The sequence below is a fragment of the Xylona heveae genome (genome assembly GCF_001619985.1).
Source record: "Xylona heveae TC161 unplaced genomic scaffold L228scaffold_2, whole genome shotgun sequence".
Lineage (NCBI taxonomy): Eukaryota > Fungi > Ascomycota > Xylonomycetes > Xylonales > Xylonaceae > Xylona > Xylona heveae.
Genome location: NW_017264194.1, coordinates 2907943 through 2925773, shown reverse-complemented (window position 1 = coordinate 2925773; position 17831 = coordinate 2907943). Strand labels below are relative to the sequence as shown.

The 17831-nt window shown below is 48.0% G+C and overlaps 6 protein-coding genes across 6 annotated transcripts; 4 read left to right on the top strand and 2 right to left on the bottom strand.

Annotated features, from left to right (window-relative positions):
• Nucleotides 1–821: 821 nt before the first annotated feature.
• Nucleotides 822–2322, top strand: L228DRAFT_236843 (hypothetical protein; the record flags this gene model as incomplete). Its single annotated transcript, XM_018330872.1, has 10 exons — nt 822–829; nt 906–913; nt 1018–1096; nt 1336–1436; nt 1474–1565; nt 1645–1660; nt 1872–1934; nt 2126–2154; nt 2187–2241; nt 2300–2322. 10 exons carry the CDS (start codon nt 822–824, stop codon nt 2320–2322), a joined length of 474 nt encoding a protein of 157 aa, XP_018191338.1.
• Nucleotides 2323–4946: 2624 nt separating this feature from the next.
• On the top strand, nt 4947–8216 carry L228DRAFT_83667 (hypothetical protein). The gene is made up of 5 exons (XM_018336899.1): nt 4947–5255; nt 5390–5578; nt 5669–6233; nt 6305–6490; nt 6566–8216. The coding sequence occupies exons 2-5, from the start codon at nt 5415–5417 to the stop codon at nt 8090–8092; spliced, it is 2442 nt and encodes an 813-aa protein (XP_018191337.1). The 5' UTR covers nt 4947–5255; nt 5390–5414; the 3' UTR covers nt 8093–8216.
• Nucleotides 8217–9014: 798 nt separating this feature from the next.
• L228DRAFT_244700 (WD40 repeat-like protein) lies at nt 9015–10835 on the top strand. Its single transcript, XM_018331986.1, has one exon. The coding sequence runs from the start codon at nt 9201–9203 to the stop codon at nt 10506–10508; it is 1308 nt and encodes a 435-aa protein (XP_018191336.1). The 5' UTR covers nt 9015–9200; the 3' UTR covers nt 10509–10835.
• Nucleotides 10836–12119: 1284 nt separating this feature from the next.
• L228DRAFT_244698 (FMN-dependent alpha-hydroxy acid dehydrogenase) lies at nt 12120–14116 on the top strand. Its single transcript, XM_018331985.1, has 5 exons — nt 12120–12380; nt 12440–12491; nt 12584–13395; nt 13525–13764; nt 13882–14116. Exons 1-5 carry the CDS (start codon nt 12269–12271, stop codon nt 13929–13931), a joined length of 1266 nt encoding a protein of 421 aa, XP_018191335.1. The 5' UTR covers nt 12120–12268; the 3' UTR covers nt 13932–14116.
• Nucleotides 13888–16278, bottom strand: L228DRAFT_259155 (hypothetical protein). The gene is made up of 2 exons (XM_018334139.1): nt 15664–16278; nt 13888–15141 (listed from the first exon to the last, which is right to left on the bottom strand). Exons 1-2 carry the CDS (start codon nt 16127–16129, stop codon nt 14216–14218), a joined length of 1392 nt encoding a protein of 463 aa, XP_018191334.1. The 5' UTR covers nt 16130–16278; the 3' UTR covers nt 13888–14215.
• A 471-nt stretch (nt 16279–16749) lies between these two features.
• On the bottom strand, nt 16750–17755 carry L228DRAFT_259154 (hypothetical protein). Its single transcript, XM_018334138.1, has 2 exons — nt 17384–17755; nt 16750–17320 (listed from the first exon to the last, which is right to left on the bottom strand). The coding sequence occupies exons 1-2, from the start codon at nt 17688–17690 to the stop codon at nt 16881–16883; spliced, it is 747 nt and encodes a 248-aa protein (XP_018191333.1). The 5' UTR covers nt 17691–17755; the 3' UTR covers nt 16750–16880.
• Between the last annotated feature and the right edge of the window lie 76 nt (nt 17756–17831).

Here is a 17831-nt window from a genome sequence, read left to right as displayed (position 1 = left end):
ACTTCTTCTGCTGCCTGCCCAATTTTCCTTCTTTGTTGCCTACACATTTTACCATGACATATTTTGATATACCTGACCGTAAAGTACTTACTAACCCAACCATTGGAACACAAGAAGACAAAGAAGTGAAATGTAATTGTTATGACGACAAGACTCGGGGTCCTCGACTCTCGAACCACGGTTTGTGTATTATAGCGCGAAGACGACTCGCTCCGACAGTCGGCCCGCAGCGAGATCCGACGTCCTATATCCCGATGTCTTGATGTCCCGATACCATATAAATCTTTCGGTTCCGGAGCCAGTCCTACTTGGTAACCTTTAACCATGGATGATTACCTCTAGTGTACGTAGTATTGTACCTTAGATCTCGCACGTACTACAGACCTTACAAAGTTTTCTCTGTTATTTACAGCATCTTAAGATGTTAATACCCATACTGTTCGCACTAACGAGACTCGTCCATTTCTTTTTTCCCGTTTTAGGGTATCGGTATCCTTTCAGCCATGACCTTAGCATTTGCATTATCTTGTTTCTACTTCTCATTCGCTCCGTTGAGGAAAGATTACTATATTGTCTTGCTTCTGGGAAAAGCGTTCTAAACTTCTAGAGGTTTACACAAATGCACAGAGATGGAATGAAGTATAAAATACGAAGCTAGTCTTACGGAAAACCGTAAAAGGAAAAAATAAGGTTCGAATGAGAAAGAGGATAGAAGAAAAGGAAAAGTTGATAAAAACAGCCTGGGTGCTTGTTACTTGTTACTTTCACGACGCGTATCAACCTACCTACAAGTCATACCTAACTTATCGCATTGAAGCTCGATGACTCTGTGAGTTACGGATAACATAACACTGACGCGACTGCAAAGTGACTAAAGTCCCTAACGTTAACTTGCCTCTAAGTAGGCAGCAGGGTATATACCTGGTAGTAAAGTTCTATAGAAAGGTACGTAAAAGGTTCGATACGTACAGAATACGGCGGACCTTGCCCCTGCTCCTGCTACTGCACATCATGCAGCACACGGCGGATATGCATTAATACTAAGCACTACGCATTTCGCCTACGCGTATGTCTACCTCATGTCTAAGACTCCAAGGTATGTGTTATGCGCTATGTAAAGTGTACATGTGCTTCAATAACGGCCTCACTTCATGCCCCTCTACCGCTGATCTTTCCATTTCCACTTCACTTAACTAAATACCTTGCTGTCACTACTGTCCTGTCGCTGCTACTGCAGCACATTACGGAACTTACCACCCTTACCACAATACAGTGTTGTTCTTCGTATAGCACAGGCAGTATAGAGTATACATAGTCCTCCAGTACATATCCTAGTCTATCAGCGACGGCGACGGCGACGCAAACTGTGCCACCGCACGTTCAATGCAAATTACAGAACATACTATCTCATTTTGCCAATAAGGTGCCTACGGTAGGTAAGGTAGTTTACGTATTCGTACCTCGACCTCGTAGCGACATCTGCGCAGGATTCAGGATCAGATGCAGATGCAGTGCAAATCGCAAGGCTCTGGCCAGAGGATTATGTACATTATGCTGCGTACTGCGTACGTACATATGTGATAACGTTTTGATTACATACAGTACACTACTTTACCTTAGTTAGTTATAACCTAAGGTAGACAGGCAGGCAGGCAGGCAGGTAGGTAGGTAGGTAGGTAGGTAGCTAGATGGGTGAATACGTAGCGACCTTAGGACATGCATACCCAGACAGGACAGGGACAGGGACAGGGACAGGGGACAATGATCTGGAGAGAAAGGGGAACAGAGACAGAAACAAGGACAAGGACAAGAGAAGAGGGCGCAGAGAGGCCTTAGCTTACACAGTAACCTATGCACGGTAGGTATTGTAGGATTTTTGTGCCTGAGAGACAGAGACAGAGACGTATACGGCGTAGAGACGGCGGGATCAAAAGGTGCGTGGTAATCTCCGTTGAGGCGTGCCGCGTCTAGGTCAACTCAGACTCCGCCACCGTGTCGGCCGTGTCGGCCGTGTCAGCCGTGCGCTTAGACAGTAACAGTAACAGTCGAGAAGAGGCAGTACGCAGTCGACGTCGAAAATCGACAATACCTACCTTGGATAATAGACAATACAGGTAGACAATAGTCAGAAATGGAGTGGGTAAAAGGGGTAAGGTAAGCCCAGACAGTCAAAATGTACTACGTAGAGGTATAACACGCGGTATATGTGTTCGGCTATCGTTCCTTCTCAAAGGAAATTAGGTAAGTTCACAATGGTCTACTCGTATGAGTAAAGTTAAATGAATTAGTAAGTTAATAGTGATATACGGAGAAATGATATAATGATATAACTAGCGAAAGAAAGAAAAAAAAAAAGACAGAAAGCAAAAAGGAAATGAAGGTGACGCAGTTTCGGAAGAATATCCCAAAGAAGCGAACCGCGCCGGTTCGCTGAGACGGGGGTATAGCTGAGATATGTTATATTACTACAGAGGTAGGTTCCGTAGAGTTCAAGGCAAAGAATAATGGCGCGAGGCACAGACGGCACAAGAGGCACAAGAGGCACAAGATGCACAGAGCACGCAGGCACATAAGCGCAGAAGGCACAGGATGCACAGAAAGCCTCGAAAAAGGCGGTGGGCGGTGGGTAGTAGGCAATGGGTTCGCGCAGCCGTGATAGGGAACGTATGGGTAATAGATCTAGCCCCAGGATACCTGGAGACTATCAACGAATACTTGTAAGATGTGCCTCTGGGCCAGATTTAACGCGCAGGGACCAGGTATATTGTACGTGGTAAAGTCATCGAAAGTACTCGGGTAATTCAGCGATCGACCATTTTGTGATCAGTGCGCGTAGTAGCGTAATTTAGTGTCGGATACTAAATGGTGATCCTTGGACTGTGCACCCCGGTTGGAACGATCGGTAGATCTCGGTCGCTTGGACAAGGGCAGTGTGTAGCAACACCAACCCAACTAACATCTCCAACCAAGGTGATTGGACGACCATATTGTGCATCCGAATACCTTTTTCTGCTGATATCGTGCATAAAATAGAAGATTAAAAGGAAGAAAGTTATTCGAGCGTATACCGGCTGCCCTGTCGGATCTCTTGCCTCATCTGAACAAATTTGCAACTCTCATTCTGGGGTTAAGCCGAGACGGCGGGAGAGGCGATCCTCGGTTAACAGAGCAAGTACCCGTTGGACTGCGCCGTCTGCTGGTGCCAGGGGGTGGTGGGGGAGAGATGGTGGTTGGTTGGAGGCTTTTACATGTCTACAAAAAAGACAAAAGAGTGCTAGGACCCCTTTTCCCCCTTCTTCTCTTTGTGCCTCTCACAGCCGCGAACAAAGAAGAAAAGGAAACAGGCAAAGGAAAAGGAAAGCGAGCCGGTAATATTAATATGCTTTGGAACTGTGTACCGACGTCGAGTCAACACACTTTCCAAGACACACACACCCACACCCACAGACACATAACACACGTATACACAAGGACACGGCATGCTCACCTGGTGGAAACACAAAGTCCAAATGGAAAAGGGGGGCCGAAAAAGGCCTGTTCGCACTGAGATCCAGCATTATTGCGCCAGACCCTTTTCCCCAAATCCGCCTCACCCCCCTCCCCAAAATGGGCAGTCAATGCATCTCGACGTTGCACGAGACTGTTTGGCGTAGGTCGACACGTCGAATCAGAAGAGCCACCGCCCTCCTCCAGCCTAAAAAAACCGCCTCGACTCACCACCCCCTCGCGTCCTCCATTTTAGGGTGTCGTCCGTCCCACTTCTCTCTTCGCCCCTCCCCCTTGATCGCGACCGGGGGTCCCGTCCCCAAATTGCGTTAAAGCCAAAGAGCAAACGCCCCTCCTCCGCCTTTTTTCCTACCCTTCCCTTTTATCCCCCCCCCGTCGCCCCTCTATACTCTGCACGCCATGCAGTGGGACCCTGGGTGGGCAAAATGCATTCGGAACCCGCCCACCAGGGACGTGTTATTTTTTCTTCTCAGTCTGTGTGCGGTGTCTCCGTTCTGTGGTGGCAGTAAGAGGTCATTGCGGTGGTGGTAAAATGGTAATACCCTACCCTCCGTAGTGGACTTAGTAGTCGCTGTATTCCCGCCCATTTGCAAACAAATCTCCATCCTTTGTGAGACGTGACGATATACGCCCCATCCTAACTACAACATTGCATGTGAGCTGACAAATGTGACCTGAACAAGGCGAAAGAACACTTTGAACAATCCAAAAAGCTTTTGAGATTTCTCGCCCGTAGCCGTATCTCTCGCTTCGATGCAGCAATTGCTCACGGTTGCGACCATGGCCAACTTGCTTTATCAGCTTCAAGCGTGACGCGGTGTTGGATGCTGCATACTATCTTCAACTAGGAGAGCAGGGGGAAAGGGCGGTAGTAGCTGTGCATCTATCGCTAGAACTGACTCTCTATTATTCTTATTTTTTTTCTTTCATTGGATCTCGACTCCAGTCCAAGGGAACGCGGATAGCTTTCCCGGTCACTGAGAGGTTGGTACGCGCGCAAGGTTGGAGATCGCTCTCTCTCTCTCTTTCTTTTCTCACGTATCACAGCATTCCTCTGCACCTCAGATCTTGTCGAACGTGCGCCGCGCTGGATGTCCCTGACTGTGTTATAGTTTTCCCCCAACGCGCGCGCACACACATCTAGAGAGTAACTGTTGCGAGACAACAGAAGCCCTCATAACTCTTTTCCATGTTGACTAAGATCGTACAACCACAAGTGAATTCAAGGCCCGCGAGAGCTCAAACATCGTCGTCATTAGATATTCACTTAGGTTCGAGAGCCCGCCGGAAATAAGTCCGGATTCCAAATCCTCCTTCCTTTCTCACCTTAAACTCGGACACATCACTCTCTCAAAAAGAGGAGAGTAGAAAACTATCCACTTTTTTTTTTTTTTTTTTTTTTTATCACGGGGTTATCTTTGACTTGGTACACTGTTTGACGTGGGATTGCTCCCGCCATATTCGCCTCGAGATCGGAGACGACCCGATTGAGAGTTGTCCCTGCCAGCCCTAGCTGACTGGTGACCACCGCCCCGCTACCGTACACAAGACTGAGACCTCTCTCTCTCTCTTAGGTGGGACCTCTAAGGAGCCTTACTGCTGCTGTCTTCTATGCAAGGAGTGGCCCTGTAGCGCAAGCGACGTCCGAGCCACTGGCCTTCTCAGACAATTGCAAAAGTCGTTGCTTGTCGGCTCGCGGCCACTGCAAGAGCTCAGGGTCCGACTTCAGCGGCTGTCACTTGTCAGAGGTCAGCCTTTCTCCATTACCGTCTTCCAACCATCATCATCATCAATCATCATCACTATCATCACCACCACCATAGCATATCGATGCCCATTCGCGTTCAACATCTGACAGACTTGCTGACCGCGATTCGCGCAGACTATAGCAGGACGTCTTCGTCACGATGACTCCAAACCCGGATGATCTGAAGGCGTGGGAAGGCTTAATCGTTCCTCGATCTTTTCAACCATGGCTCGTAGCAACCTCTTGGGTTGTCAGTCTTGTCGGCTCACAAACAACCGTAGAGCTTCTTTCGAGATTGACCGCTGGTCGTGGCTGGTATAACATGTACGTTTGAGCAGCCTGGTCCCCTATGGCTAGAGACAGAAGAAGAGGGTAAAAAAGAAATGAAGAAACACTGCTGACAATGTCTTTTAGTTACCTTCTCGGCGGATCTTCAACTGTCATGGGAAGCGTTGCGATCTGGAGCATGCACTTTTTAGCGAATCGTGCCATCTCTCTCAACCATGGACGTCCCGGATTTCAGATTGACTATAGTTACGGGTGCACGGCAGCGTCGATATTCCTTCCAATCACAGTCCTCCCTTTTGCTTTCTGGGTTGTTGGTTCAACTGAACAGTTCAGCGTCAAACGAATGGTGATTAGCGGTACGGTCGTGGCCGGAGCCATCTGCGGAATGCACTATCTTGGCCAGCAAGGTATCGCCAATTATGACTGTGTCTATCGTCCTGAGCTGGTCGTTGTCTCCGCCCTGATTGCCGAAGCTGCAAGCCTTCTGGCGTTAAAAGTCTTCTTCAACTTGAGAAAATCCTGGACAGATCATTGGTACAAGCGTGTTCCTGTTGCAATTGTACTTGCAACAACCGTCTCTGGCATGCACTGGACAGCATCTGTCGGCACGAATTATCGCTTGAGAGCATTTGATGATGCACCGAAAAAGAATCTCTCTGGATGGCAGAGTATGATTATTGTCATTGTTCTGGTAAGCATGCTGCGAACCAGACTCACGCCAGACATTTTGGTCACAATTTTCAGAATACTAACCAGCAACAGTCTATTTCTGCATGCATCATTCTCATGACGATTGCGATCCTTTGTCAAGTGACAAGGAAACGAACAATGAACCGAGCTCAACAAGTTGTTGTTGCTTGTGCCACTTTTGACAGTGAAGGTCGACTCATGACCACAGCAGAGGGCTACCTTCCCAGCGAGAAGATCACGGATGCGTTCGAGGAACAGGTGCGTAGAGCTTTGCAATACCCTTTTTTGCATGTGAATGATCCATGTTGTAACTAACCTGCAATATCGTATTAGTCATTGGAAGATATCTTTGGCATCGGTCATCCGGTGTATACCTGGTTATTCCGTGCAACAAGAAACTGGCGAACAATTCTGAAATTGATCCCGCGCATGCGTTCACACCTGCGTGCAAACTCAATCCTAAAAGACTCAAGACCCGGAACTTCTTCAGATGATGCATCTAACTTTCCCAATTCACCCTCAGATACCAGCTACTCTGTGACCTTCCGTGAACTTTTCTGTGTGGCAGCAGCTTCTCTCGCAGACCAAGTACATCAGCCTCTCGACCGCATTGGAGTTCTCTATGACAAGATGATGGTGACCGGGACAACGAAACGGTTCAGGGATCACGGAAGATTCTCACAGCGTCCAATTTTTGCTTCGGATGATCTTGAAGCTGCGCCACCTCAACCTCCACCCGTGGTCTTCGGTCGAGGAAAGCTGCTTTTTCTTGTGCGCAGAACAAACAGAGCAGACACTGCTAGTCTTCGAGGTGCCGGCTTTAGATTTTCGCGTATCGACTACGTGCTGGACTTTCTCGCGAGAAGTATGCAAGTCAACCGCGATGAACTTGCCAACTACCTTGCCGGCATGTACGAATACTCAAAGACCCAAAAATATCTCGACCCTGGTGTGTATATTGCCTGCTTCGCTCTGCGTCCGATGAGCCTCACCAAGTCATTTGAAATCCTTGTACGGAAAAGCGCAAGGGCTCAGCTCCCAGCAATCTCTCTTGATCTGGCCGAATTGAAGCCTGGTCAAGCTGACTTTTTTGCGCAATTTGATGGCATGACTGCCGCCAAGGTAGTTGAATCGCTGGAAAATTATCGATTTGGCAGATATTCTGGCGATAGCGAGCTCGCCCCAGCTTTTCTTCGGTACCTGAAGCAGTTGTTGCGGTTGGTCAATGATCCCTGTTTCTTCAGTGCCGTTTTTTATGGCAGACCTTGTTCAGCACCATGCTCTCTTTCTCAGGAAAACAGTGCACGTCAAGCCACGCTCTTCGCCTTCTACATAGCGGATGCTCATTTGACCGCCAAAGCTGCTGAATGCGGCCAACTGATGTTTTCGCCTTTCAATTTGTTCAACGACCGCCAGAGATGCTACGACGGTTGCCCAGACCATGAGGCTTTTGCTCGCAGAATGTTCCGAGAATTTGCCCCAGTCCTGAAAAAGGAAAAGTCGATGAATGGCAGCAACTCGGAAAGACGAGCATCAAACATCGAAAGTCTGGCAAGACCAGCCGTGAAGCGGTGGTTTTCGTTTTGGCCCTTTACCAAAAAGAAGACCACGGATGCGAGCAACACCATTCATCCTGATGACGCTTCAGACTTGAATCTTGTCCAAGTGAACAGCAGCCAACGTCACAGTGCCATAGTCGTCCGGTCAGACTTCGCAGTCGAAGAGAGCAGGAGACCAAGCATTGAAGAGATTCAGGAGCTTCGCGCTTATGGCTGTGCCACTGGCGCAGAATTTGACGATACGAAAAACTTTGCCGATGTCTTGTGGGAAGCCGCGCTTGCAAGACGAGGCTCTAGATGATCCTGACGTCGCATGAAAACGATTTCGAAGTTGCGCTTGCTTTCTTATGACTAGACCTTTTTTAATCATTCATGGCGTATTTTCGACCATTGTTGATACCAGTTTGGCGTCACAGGGCGTGCTTTTTATTTCGAGATAATCTTTTTTCTTTTCCTTTCTTCTTTTCAGCTTTCCACGTTGATGGAGGTTTGTCTATCACAAACTCAAAAAAAGCAACCAGCAAATACGGCTTCCTGAAAAGAACATTATGCTTTACTTCATATTAGACTTTCTTCTTTCTAAAAAGACGGCGCTGGCGCAGCTTCCGAATTCAGGTTCTCAGCTGAGCATCTGTTCCAGTAGGCAAGGCGGAAAATATGCCGATGCAAATGCTTCAGAATTTGCCGCGAATCGAGCTTTGTCCATCTTCATTGCTCTATTTCCTTTGCCAATGCGGGCTCGTTGCAATGGAAACCGAGCCAGACTGGGCACATCAGATTGAGAGTCAGAATTCGGGGAACTTGAGCCAGGAGGTTGTCTTTGCTTTGTATCACTAGATTCCATATATTAGTCTAGGCGTAATTGATACAGTCCTACCTTGAAAACAATTCTTTTGCATACCCCATCTTCAATCTTTAAGGGCGGACAGGGGAGCCTGATTTTCGAACCGCTAATGCAGGGACCGAAAAGGGGTTGCATAGATCGCCTTGGCACCCCATGTGAGATAGGAGAGAGGTTCTAGAATTTTAAAACACGCATGTTATTTTCTAACAAGATTTTGTCTGATAGCACCAGAGAAGGTCATCAAAAGTTTGCCTATGCTGTACGAAGTATATTCAAGAGATGTCGTTGTCGTTGGTTTACTGTGTATATTTAGGGGTTCGCAGCATCGCTAAGCCGCTAGATTGCGGAATTGGCCGAAGGAAAGATTAGACGTCATCCCAAAATTTAACTCTGAATCGCTTTTGGTTTGCCCATCATTGATTTGACTATCCAACCGCCGGCTCCCTTTTCTCCAACAGGTTCACCGATTACACGATCAATTGCTTGCAATTGAGCAAAGGATATCCGGTGCTGCTCCTGCACCTTTCTTCGACTACGGTTACCCCTCCAAGTCTTTCGCCCCACTATGGCCGCCAGCCCGACTGCCCCTCCAACGAGTGCTGGTACACTTAAATTGATTGCTCCTTTGACCCCTCCAAGCAGCACACGAACATGGCTTACCGTTCCGCATCATTCGCTACCGCTTGTGGCTACCGCGACTTCCGATAAGACCGTGCGCGTCTACTCTCTCCGTTCATTTACCTTGCATAGTACAGTGTCTGGAGGTCACAAGCGCAGCGTTCGATCATGCGCATGGAAGCCTGGGACAAAAGGCGAAAGCGTTTTGGCGACTGGTAGTTTTGATGCGAGCGCAGGAATATGGAGACGATGGGATATGGATATGGGAATGGCCCGCGAAAGAGATTTGACAGGAGGCGTGGATGAAGGGGATGAAGAGGAGGACGAGGGATGGAGATTTTCCGTGATTTTGGACGGACATGAGTCTGAGATCAAGTCGGTTGCGTGGTCCGCCTCGGGGCAGTTCTTGGCAACATGCAGTCGAGACAAGTCAGTATGGATCTGGGAGGAAATGGAAGACGATAACTTTGAGACAATTGCTGTCTTGCAAGAGCACGAAGCCGACGTCAAATGCGTAGCATGGCATCCAGAGGAGGAACTGCTTGCTTCGTCATCCTACGATGACACTATCCGTCTGTACCGTGAAGACATTGACGACTGGACCGGCATCGCCGTCCTTTCAGGTCATGACTCAACTGTATGGTCCATTGATTTTGAGCCGGCAAAACCGGCTCTCAGTGGAGACAGCCAGGCGGACGCCAGCGATCGCGCCAGATGGATTGAAGCGCGGGAAGCTTCAGGTCCGCGTCTGGTTTCTGGTTCAGATGACAGAACACTTCGGATCTGGCGGCGCCGGCCGAAACAGAAGCAACCCGCCCCTCCCACTGGACAAGGCCGAATTCCAAGCATCATTCGCACTCATAGTATTGAAGAGGATTGGTACGAGGAAGCTAGACTTCCAGTAGCGCATGAACGTGCCATCTATTCGGTTGCCTGGAGCAAACGCACAGGGAGAATAGTCAGCACAGGTGGCGATGGCCGGATTGTCGTCTACGAAGAAAGATGGAGCGAACCAAAGGGAAACGAAGAGAAGACAGACGGACTGAACCCTGAGGGGACCGAAGCCTCAGATCTCCCCGTGGCCAGGACCACTTGGTCAGTGGTTGCCTCTATTGAGATGGCCCACGACGTATTTGAAGTAAACCATGTCACCTTTGCTCGGCGCTTCGATTCCGGGCGGACATCCGATGATGAGGAAATTATAATCAGCACTGGTGACGACGGGCAGGTCAAGGTTTGGACGGTGGAGATATGATTTGATGCCGATGATTTAATGAAGACAATTGATGTGAATATCAAAAGGCCACGTTGTGTTCAAAGGGAGCGGCAGCCTGCATATCTCATTTGTTTCTCTTAGACATAGATTGGAATATCTGTGCTTGTTACGACATTATTCAGTTCCTACCAGTACTTTCTGGAAGCAAATACTACATACCGTTGATGTATATTTCTGCATCTTCCAGCCTTTGCTCTTTGTCTATTGATCTTGGTTGTCGAGGAAAAAAGCATATGCTTGCGTTACGGACAGACCGGATGGGTGAGTAGGGAGAGGCAATTCAACCCTATGAATCTTTGATGGAGCATTATGAAGCATGCTGCATGTTGAATCGAGATGCATCTGCAATGACTTTATAAGAACAACGCAGGTACCCGCTCTTTCATGTAATTTTATCCAGCAGTTCTTTGGACAGTCCTTTACCATGTCCAAATAACCTATCCTTACATGTAACTGAGAATGACATGGAAATGAGTGTCATGAAAGCCACAATAATCCCCATATCCTCATGCAGCTAACGATTGAAAGCTACATGCTTTGAACAGAACTGCATATTCACAGCCTCAAAGAAACATGAATGATATACGTATATCAAATAAATTACGCCAAAAAATTCACTTACAAGTTTATCTATATCTATATCTACATATAACAACATCATATCATCCTTCCTTTCCAGAGATCCTCTTGTAATAAAACAGCCTCATTTTCTTTAATACCACGAGCAATCCACCTTGAGCCCTGATTCAATATAGTCTCTGCTCAACCACGGGACTATGTGTCAAGATAACTCCCTTTTCTGGGCCTGCGGATGCCTAGTCGCCGACAATTGGATCTACTGCGACTCCGCACGAGCCGGCGAAAAATGCATCGTCGTCAAGCAATACAATACAGTCGTGCAGGAATGCGCCGGGTGCAAGGCAGCAAAGAGTCTCAAAATGGCATTTGCTCGCAAAGCGGAGAAGGAGGCTGGGAAGATCTGATAAAACGAAGATGTCCATTTGAATCGGGTTGCCGTGATCATATTCAGGTACGCTTTGCTCCAGATACGAAGTAATAGAGACAAATCCAGTATCATTTTCCTGTAGTCCGTCAAGACTGTCTTCTCCGTTTGGTATATTTTGGCTTGGACAAGTTCTATTCTAACAGTGGACAGGGGGGGGAAGACAAGGGCTACAGTGTTTATAGGTGGTCATGCAACGCAGTAACATAAGCACGTCATTTCAATAAATGCAAAATGTGGAAAGACAATACGGTAGCTTGAATAATACGGAGTACATCCATGTTGAGAATCAACGGCAATAATACTATGATCGGGTGTGAAATAATGTAAACAGTCCCGTTGAGCCGGGCAATCGATAAGAGATATCTCCGAACGACAATTGCCGAACATGGACTCTTTTTAGTGATAATATCCCCGGGAGCTCGGCCCGAGAGAACGAGGAAGAGTGCAGGCAAAACAATTGATGAGATCATAACGCCCATTTAGAGTTAAATCCTCCGAAACTACAAAGGTACAGAGTACTGTTGATGCAATAACATGCCCATGACATCGGATTTCCATCATGTCCCTCCTTAATCCCTGTATCCCATTCCCTTCAAGATAAGAAAATAAATAATAAAAATAAAAATAAACGAATCGCATTATTCAATGCGCGACTAAACTCTAACATCAAACTACTTCGACTCCGCACACACCCTATCCATAGTAAACAAAACACCAGAATTCAAACGACACAATGGACCCAAAGGCGCCTAATGCAGAGTATCGCTCTACTCCGCAATACGCAGAGTATCAGCGCGAGAATTTTTGGAAACCCAATACCGGAGAAGTTCCTCCGTTTAACACAGGTAGCATTACCCCAAATCAGCCAACAGGAGCTTTAGACATTGATGCTAACAAAATCCAGATCCTGCAAAGCTAGAAGAGCTAGCCAAGACAAAGCTCACGCAGAACGGATGGTAATTTTACAAACAGCCTCGCAAGCCCCTCAACCATTCTCTGCACGGCTCCTCTATAGCCCAGCATCTGCTAATACAGGCCCGACTTCCAGGTTCTACGCCTCGTCCAATGCCGGACAGAGCTACACCCACACGGCCAACCGGCAGGCATTCTACCGGCACCGGATCATTCCACGCATGCTGGTCGACACGAACAAGCGGGACACGCGGACATCGATATTCGGGCACGACGTGGCGGCTCCCATAGGGATTGCGCCTATCGGGATCAACAAGATCTACCATCCGCAGGGCGAGCTGCCCGTGGCGAAAGTCGCCGGGGAGCTCAACATCCCGTACTGCCTGAGCACAGCGGGCTCAACGCCGATCGAGACCGTGGCTGACGCCAACGGGCAAGGCAGCCCGCGGTTCTACCAGCTATACATGCCGCACGACGACGAGCTGACGATCAACCTGCTAGAGCGGGCATGGAATTCCGGGTTCGACGTGTGCATTCTGACCGTGGATACATGGCAGCTCGGGTGGCGCCACGACGATGTGGCGATTGGGAACTACGCCTTCTACAGGGGCATGGGCGCGGACCTGGGTCTCAGCGATAAAGTGTTCCAAAAGCGCCTGGCTGAGGCCCGGATCGATCCGGAAAAGGAACCGGAGAGGGCATGCGCAATGTGGATCGACAGTATCTGGCATGGCAGAGCGCACTCGTGGGAGAAAATCCCGTGGGTGATTGAGCAGTGGAAGCGCATTTCCAATGGCCGCCCCTTTTGTCTCAAGGGCATCCAAAGCGTGCAGGATGCGAAAAAGGCCGTCGAGGTCGGCTGCGATGGGATCGTCGTGAGCAATCATGCGGGAAGACAAGTGGATGGGGCGATTGCCAGCCTGGACGCTCTGGAAGAGATTGTTGACGGTACGACTTTTATTCTTTGTTTGTGTTTAAGCTAATCACTTTTTATATCTTTTGTTGCGTTTACGATAATCACTTTTTATATCCTTTGTTGCGTTTTCGAGAAACGTTGCTAACTAATCTCCATCTTAGCCGTTGGATCTCAAACATACGTCATGTTCGACAGCGGCGTCCGCGGCGGCGCCGACGTGTTCAAAGCACTCGCCCTCGGCGCCAAATTCGTCTTTGTCGGACGTCTTTGGATCTGGGGGCTTTCCATCATGGGCGAACCGGGCGTACGCCATGTCATGAAGAGCTTACTTGCCGATTTCGACATTTTGATGAACGTCGCCGGCTTTCAGAGCGTCGAGCAAATTGATCGCAGCGCCATCGGTGAGTTGCTGTCCTTCCTTTTTCCTCTCCTTCTTCTTCTCCACAAATCATAGTTATATGCAGGGTCTGTCTCCGAGCGCGAGGCTAATCGCAGAGTTCATTTCCAAAACCAAGCAGAATCGTATCCAAAGTCTTATAACCTCCCTACAGAAACTTCTAAACTATGAAATTAGCTATGGACTCACGTTTTTGAGGGGGATCATGTCTTAGGCATTTGTGGGAAATTTTTGTAGCAGGAAAAGGAAAAGGAAAAGGAACACGTGCGTTTATTGAAGCACGGTTAGGAATATATATATTTTCGGAAACAAAAAAAGAAAAAACAAATGTCAAATAGCCACCGTCTAATCGTACTATTAATATGAAAAAGAAAAAAAGTCAAATCTATAATCGTTCATTGTCAAACAAGGAAAAGGAATAAACGCCCTGCTCCGTCCCATTTGTTTCTACCCTTCTATTCCTTGTAAAATCCTTGCCCGAGAACAAAGTCTGCTACATCATTTGTGACGAGTTTCTTCAACGCCTCGGGGTCGCCCCGCTGACAGGCTTCTCGGACACGTGTCGAGCTGATAATTTGATTTTCAACAGCTCCTTCACATTCCTTCTTCTTCTCTTCAACTGGATTGCTTGATGTTGCATCACCTTCAGCGCCGGCAGGAGATGTCGTCAGTCCATCGCCCGCACCGCCGTCGTGACTGCTCCCGACCACCAACTCGATTCGTTGTGCCCATTCCTTTTTCCCGCCCTCATGTTCTCGTTCCCCGGCGGCAAGGTTGTGAAGATAGGCTTCCTGTTCAGCACGTCCGCCCCAGCTATCGCCCGGTCTGAGCGTCGCGCGGATTCTGTGCGCGGACAGGAACGGCTCGAGCGGCGCCAGTGTGTGTGTGGGTAGATAGTATTTCGGGTCCATGATACGAGTGAGTGTGTCGTAGCCTGTGAGCCAGACTTGAGTTGCTTGCGCTTGTGGTGGTTTAGATGATGATGATGAAGGTGCTGTTGCTGTCGCTGTTGTTTTTATGGTTGTTGATGATATTGATGACCGTTCTTTGGCTGTCGAAGGAGAGACTGTGGCGGAAGGAGATGAGGCTGGTGTTGGCCCAGGTCCATATACTTCTGTCTCGGTAATCGCATAGCTCTTCTCCACAAAGTAGGGTTCTTTGGTGATGCCAATGTCAATGGCAATGGCGACGTCGGGGACATTGTGGAGAAGCGAAGGCGCGGTGGACGAAGGCGTCGTGGCTGCACTGGGCGCAGCTGAGCCCGTTGGTGAAGAGATGTCGAAGAAGGATGTAGTAGATGGTGGAGTCAATGAGCGTAGTAGATCTTGAGCAAAAAGTGTCATCATGACGAGACGGTCTTGGAATTGTGCTGGTTTGGGTGCTATATCCAATGCCCCAAGAAGAGCACATATTAGCCTTTTGCTGTGACTTCTTCTTTATGTAGTGAATTACTGTGACTGTAATATAGATTGGCAATGAAGCGAAAAGAGCCAAACATGGCACACGCACTGAGATGATGGTTTGAGTAGGGAGAGGATTTAAAGGATGAGCGACGAAGACAGCAAGCAGGATAATGACAAAGACATCTGAAGACACCATAAAACAGTTGCAGAACTTAATTTGATACCCCTGCAGTTAAAAAAAGCAGCAAGAAAAGCAGAAGCAAAGACTTGGATTGTTTCTAACAAAGATTGCGATAAAATCTTTCTAACTTTGAATTGGCTCTTTATTTTTCCTTTTTTTTTTTTTTTTTTTTTTTCGAAACCACGTGAAAATTGCGATTTGAGAAAATAAAAGCAAGACAATTAAAACTAAAAGGAAAAAAAGAAATCACGGAAATCACGATGAAATGAGAGACAGCTAATTGCATTACGAATGAGCAGAGGATAAAAAATGAACGAACCTTTATCTGCATTTTGGGTGGCCAGCAACAATAGTAACCGCTTAGGTTCTTGCCCGCGCTCATCATCTCGCAATGCTGAGAGAGCGAGTTGCCGATGCGCTCTGGTTGGAGGGTTAAAGGACGAATCCAAGATATAAAGGGTATGAGGGGTAGGCCATATCCTAGGATGAGGGGAGGTCGAAGATGATATCAGCGCGGCAAAAGAATGCTCGCCATGACTCGTGATTGTGCGCAGCAGCTGGAATCTTGATGATGATGCAGCAAAGGCAGAGAGGGCTTGACGAAATTCATTTGACAAATTAGACAGAGCCTGGGGAGAGGGCATCGTGGGGGAGTGGATCAGGCTCTGGGGGCCGGTGGTGGGGGATGCAGTCGGTGCTGAGGGATCCGAGGAGGGGTGGTATCCGCTGTGGTGTTGAGTATCAATGCGTGAATTTGTCTCGGGTAGATGAGGCGTAGATGCCATGATGGTATGCCAGGGTAAGCAACAGTCTGATATCACAATGAATTGGTGGTGATGTTTCCCGATACGGACGGAACAAAAGAGAATGGTCCCAAGTAGAATTTATAGCATGTAGTTCTTCTGGCTGGCTGGTTTCACGTCAGCTTCTTCACACAAAAGGGGAGTAATGGCGCATTTGATCTGGAGATGTCCGGTTACGTCGCTGTGGCTGAACGAGGGTAAGCCCCGAGGTCCGTCTTCTCGCTTATGTGTCTCGCTCTCGTCGTTGCGCCACACCACACCAGTGGATCAAATCCGGCATAGTTTCCCCTTTTAATTTCCGCGCACCGGTCACTTGCTGGCTGGAGTTTGTTTCGCTAAGTGAGCGACCGGTCCCTGAGGCGCCAACCCTAATGTACGCAGTAGAGAACCATGGGGCCACTTTCGGGGGCTGGTAATGATAAATCTCGCGCTCTCGTGAATCCATGTAATGATCATTGATTAAAGGGGCATTGGCAGAGGGATACCTCAGCTGCCCATTCTCCAGGAGTATAGCAGACGCAGCGAGTCAGAGTCGTTGAAGTGCGGCCTGAGAGCCTACTGTTACCCTTGTGTTAAAGGTAAGAGAAGGTAACTTAATTACACCTTTCTGAGCAAATTGAAATGCAAATTATATGATTACGTGTATATACTCTGTACTTTAGGTAAGGACAATATTCAAGTTCTAAGGTATTTAACCGAGACCAGGCTATGGGGGTACTTTGACACTATAGCCCTACTCGTCCTCATCTGCATACGCATCGTCCAGTTTAACAGGTGCCCGAGCTCTCCGCCGTTTCTCGTGACGCCAGAGGATAAAGAGCACCGCAACAAGACAGAGCAGAACAACGACCCCCAAGGCAACAAATCCACCCGTATGGGCAGTCTCTTTTCGATGATTTTTTGAGCATTGCGAATTAGGCAGGGGTTTTGTGTCGTTAGAAACCCTGTACATCTGACTCATTGAATCGATATGGAGTTTATTCGTAGTGAGCCGCATTTGGTAGTTGAGTGTCACGTCAATGTCGGCAGGAATCGTCCAATAGTAAACAAGAAGCTGGCATCCCACCACTGGACAATCCTCATTTATAGGACGCAATGCGCCCAAGGCATGCTCCCCATCAAATTTACCAAATGGTAGACCGGAATTGAGAAATGCTGTGACGTTGGTCGATGCTAATAAGTGTGGTTAATAAGTAGATATGTTAATAAAGTTTTGATAAAGATGAGGTTACTGACGCATAACGTTCATTACTTTTTCGCAGCGATCCGCTCGATAAAGGTCCAGAGTGTAATTGAGACCTTGCTGGTGAATGTCCAACTCGTGGTCTCGGGATCGTGGATGCGATGGGTTTTTGATTGCCCAAAACCACGGAATTTCAATTGTCGAGTTTGGAGACACAACTGGAGCGACATCTTCGGTTTTGTTGATCTTGGTTGGCTCGAAAAAGTCTCCAGGCTTCGCCTTGGCAAGGTCAAAGTACACATCTGAAACGTCTCCCTCATAGACGTCGTTCAGGTTTGCGGCGCATTTAGGAAGTGACATTGTCACTGCGGCAGTGATCGGAAAGAGAGAGAGAGAGAGAGAGAGAGAGAGAGAGAGAGAGAGAGAGAGAGAAACCGTTGAAGATGCAACAATGTACAAATTTTTAATTTATTCTGGTCGCCTGAAGAGTTAAAATGGGAG

Excerpts from the sequence above, each read along its gene's own strand:
- L228DRAFT_83667 (XM_018336899.1), top strand. The coding sequence starts at position 5,415 with ATGACTCCAAACCCGGATGATCTGAAGGCGTGGGAAGGCTTAATCGTT. Across the intron at positions 5,579-5,668 it reads GGTCGTGGCTGGTATAACAT|TTACCTTCTCGGCGGATCTT; the intron begins GTACGTTTGAGC and ends AATGTCTTTTAG. Across the intron at positions 6,234-6,304 it reads TGATTATTGTCATTGTTCTG|TCTATTTCTGCATGCATCAT; the intron begins GTAAGCATGCTG and ends AACCAGCAACAG.
- L228DRAFT_244700 (XM_018331986.1), top strand. The coding sequence starts at position 9,201 with ATGGCCGCCAGCCCGACTGCCCCTCCAACGAGTGCTGGTACACTTAAA.
- L228DRAFT_244698 (XM_018331985.1), top strand. The coding sequence starts at position 12,269 with ATGGACCCAAAGGCGCCTAATGCAGAGTATCGCTCTACTCCGCAATAC. Across the intron at positions 12,381-12,439 it reads AGTTCCTCCGTTTAACACAG|ATCCTGCAAAGCTAGAAGAG; the intron begins GTAGCATTACCC and ends AACAAAATCCAG. Across the intron at positions 13,765-13,881 it reads AATTGATCGCAGCGCCATCG|AATCGTATCCAAAGTCTTAT; the intron begins GTGAGTTGCTGT and ends AAAACCAAGCAG.
- L228DRAFT_259155 (XM_018334139.1), bottom strand. The coding sequence starts at position 16,129 with ATGGCATCTACGCCTCATCTACCCGAGACAAATTCACGCATTGATACT. Across the intron at positions 15,142-15,663 it reads CACCCAAAATGCAGATAAAG|CACCCAAACCAGCACAATTC; the intron begins GTTCGTTCATTT and ends CATTGGATATAG.
- L228DRAFT_259154 (XM_018334138.1), bottom strand. The coding sequence starts at position 17,690 with ATGTCACTTCCTAAATGCGCCGCAAACCTGAACGACGTCTATGAGGGA. Across the intron at positions 17,321-17,383 it reads AAAAGTAATGAACGTTATGC|CATCGACCAACGTCACAGCA; the intron begins GTCAGTAACCTC and ends CACACTTATTAG.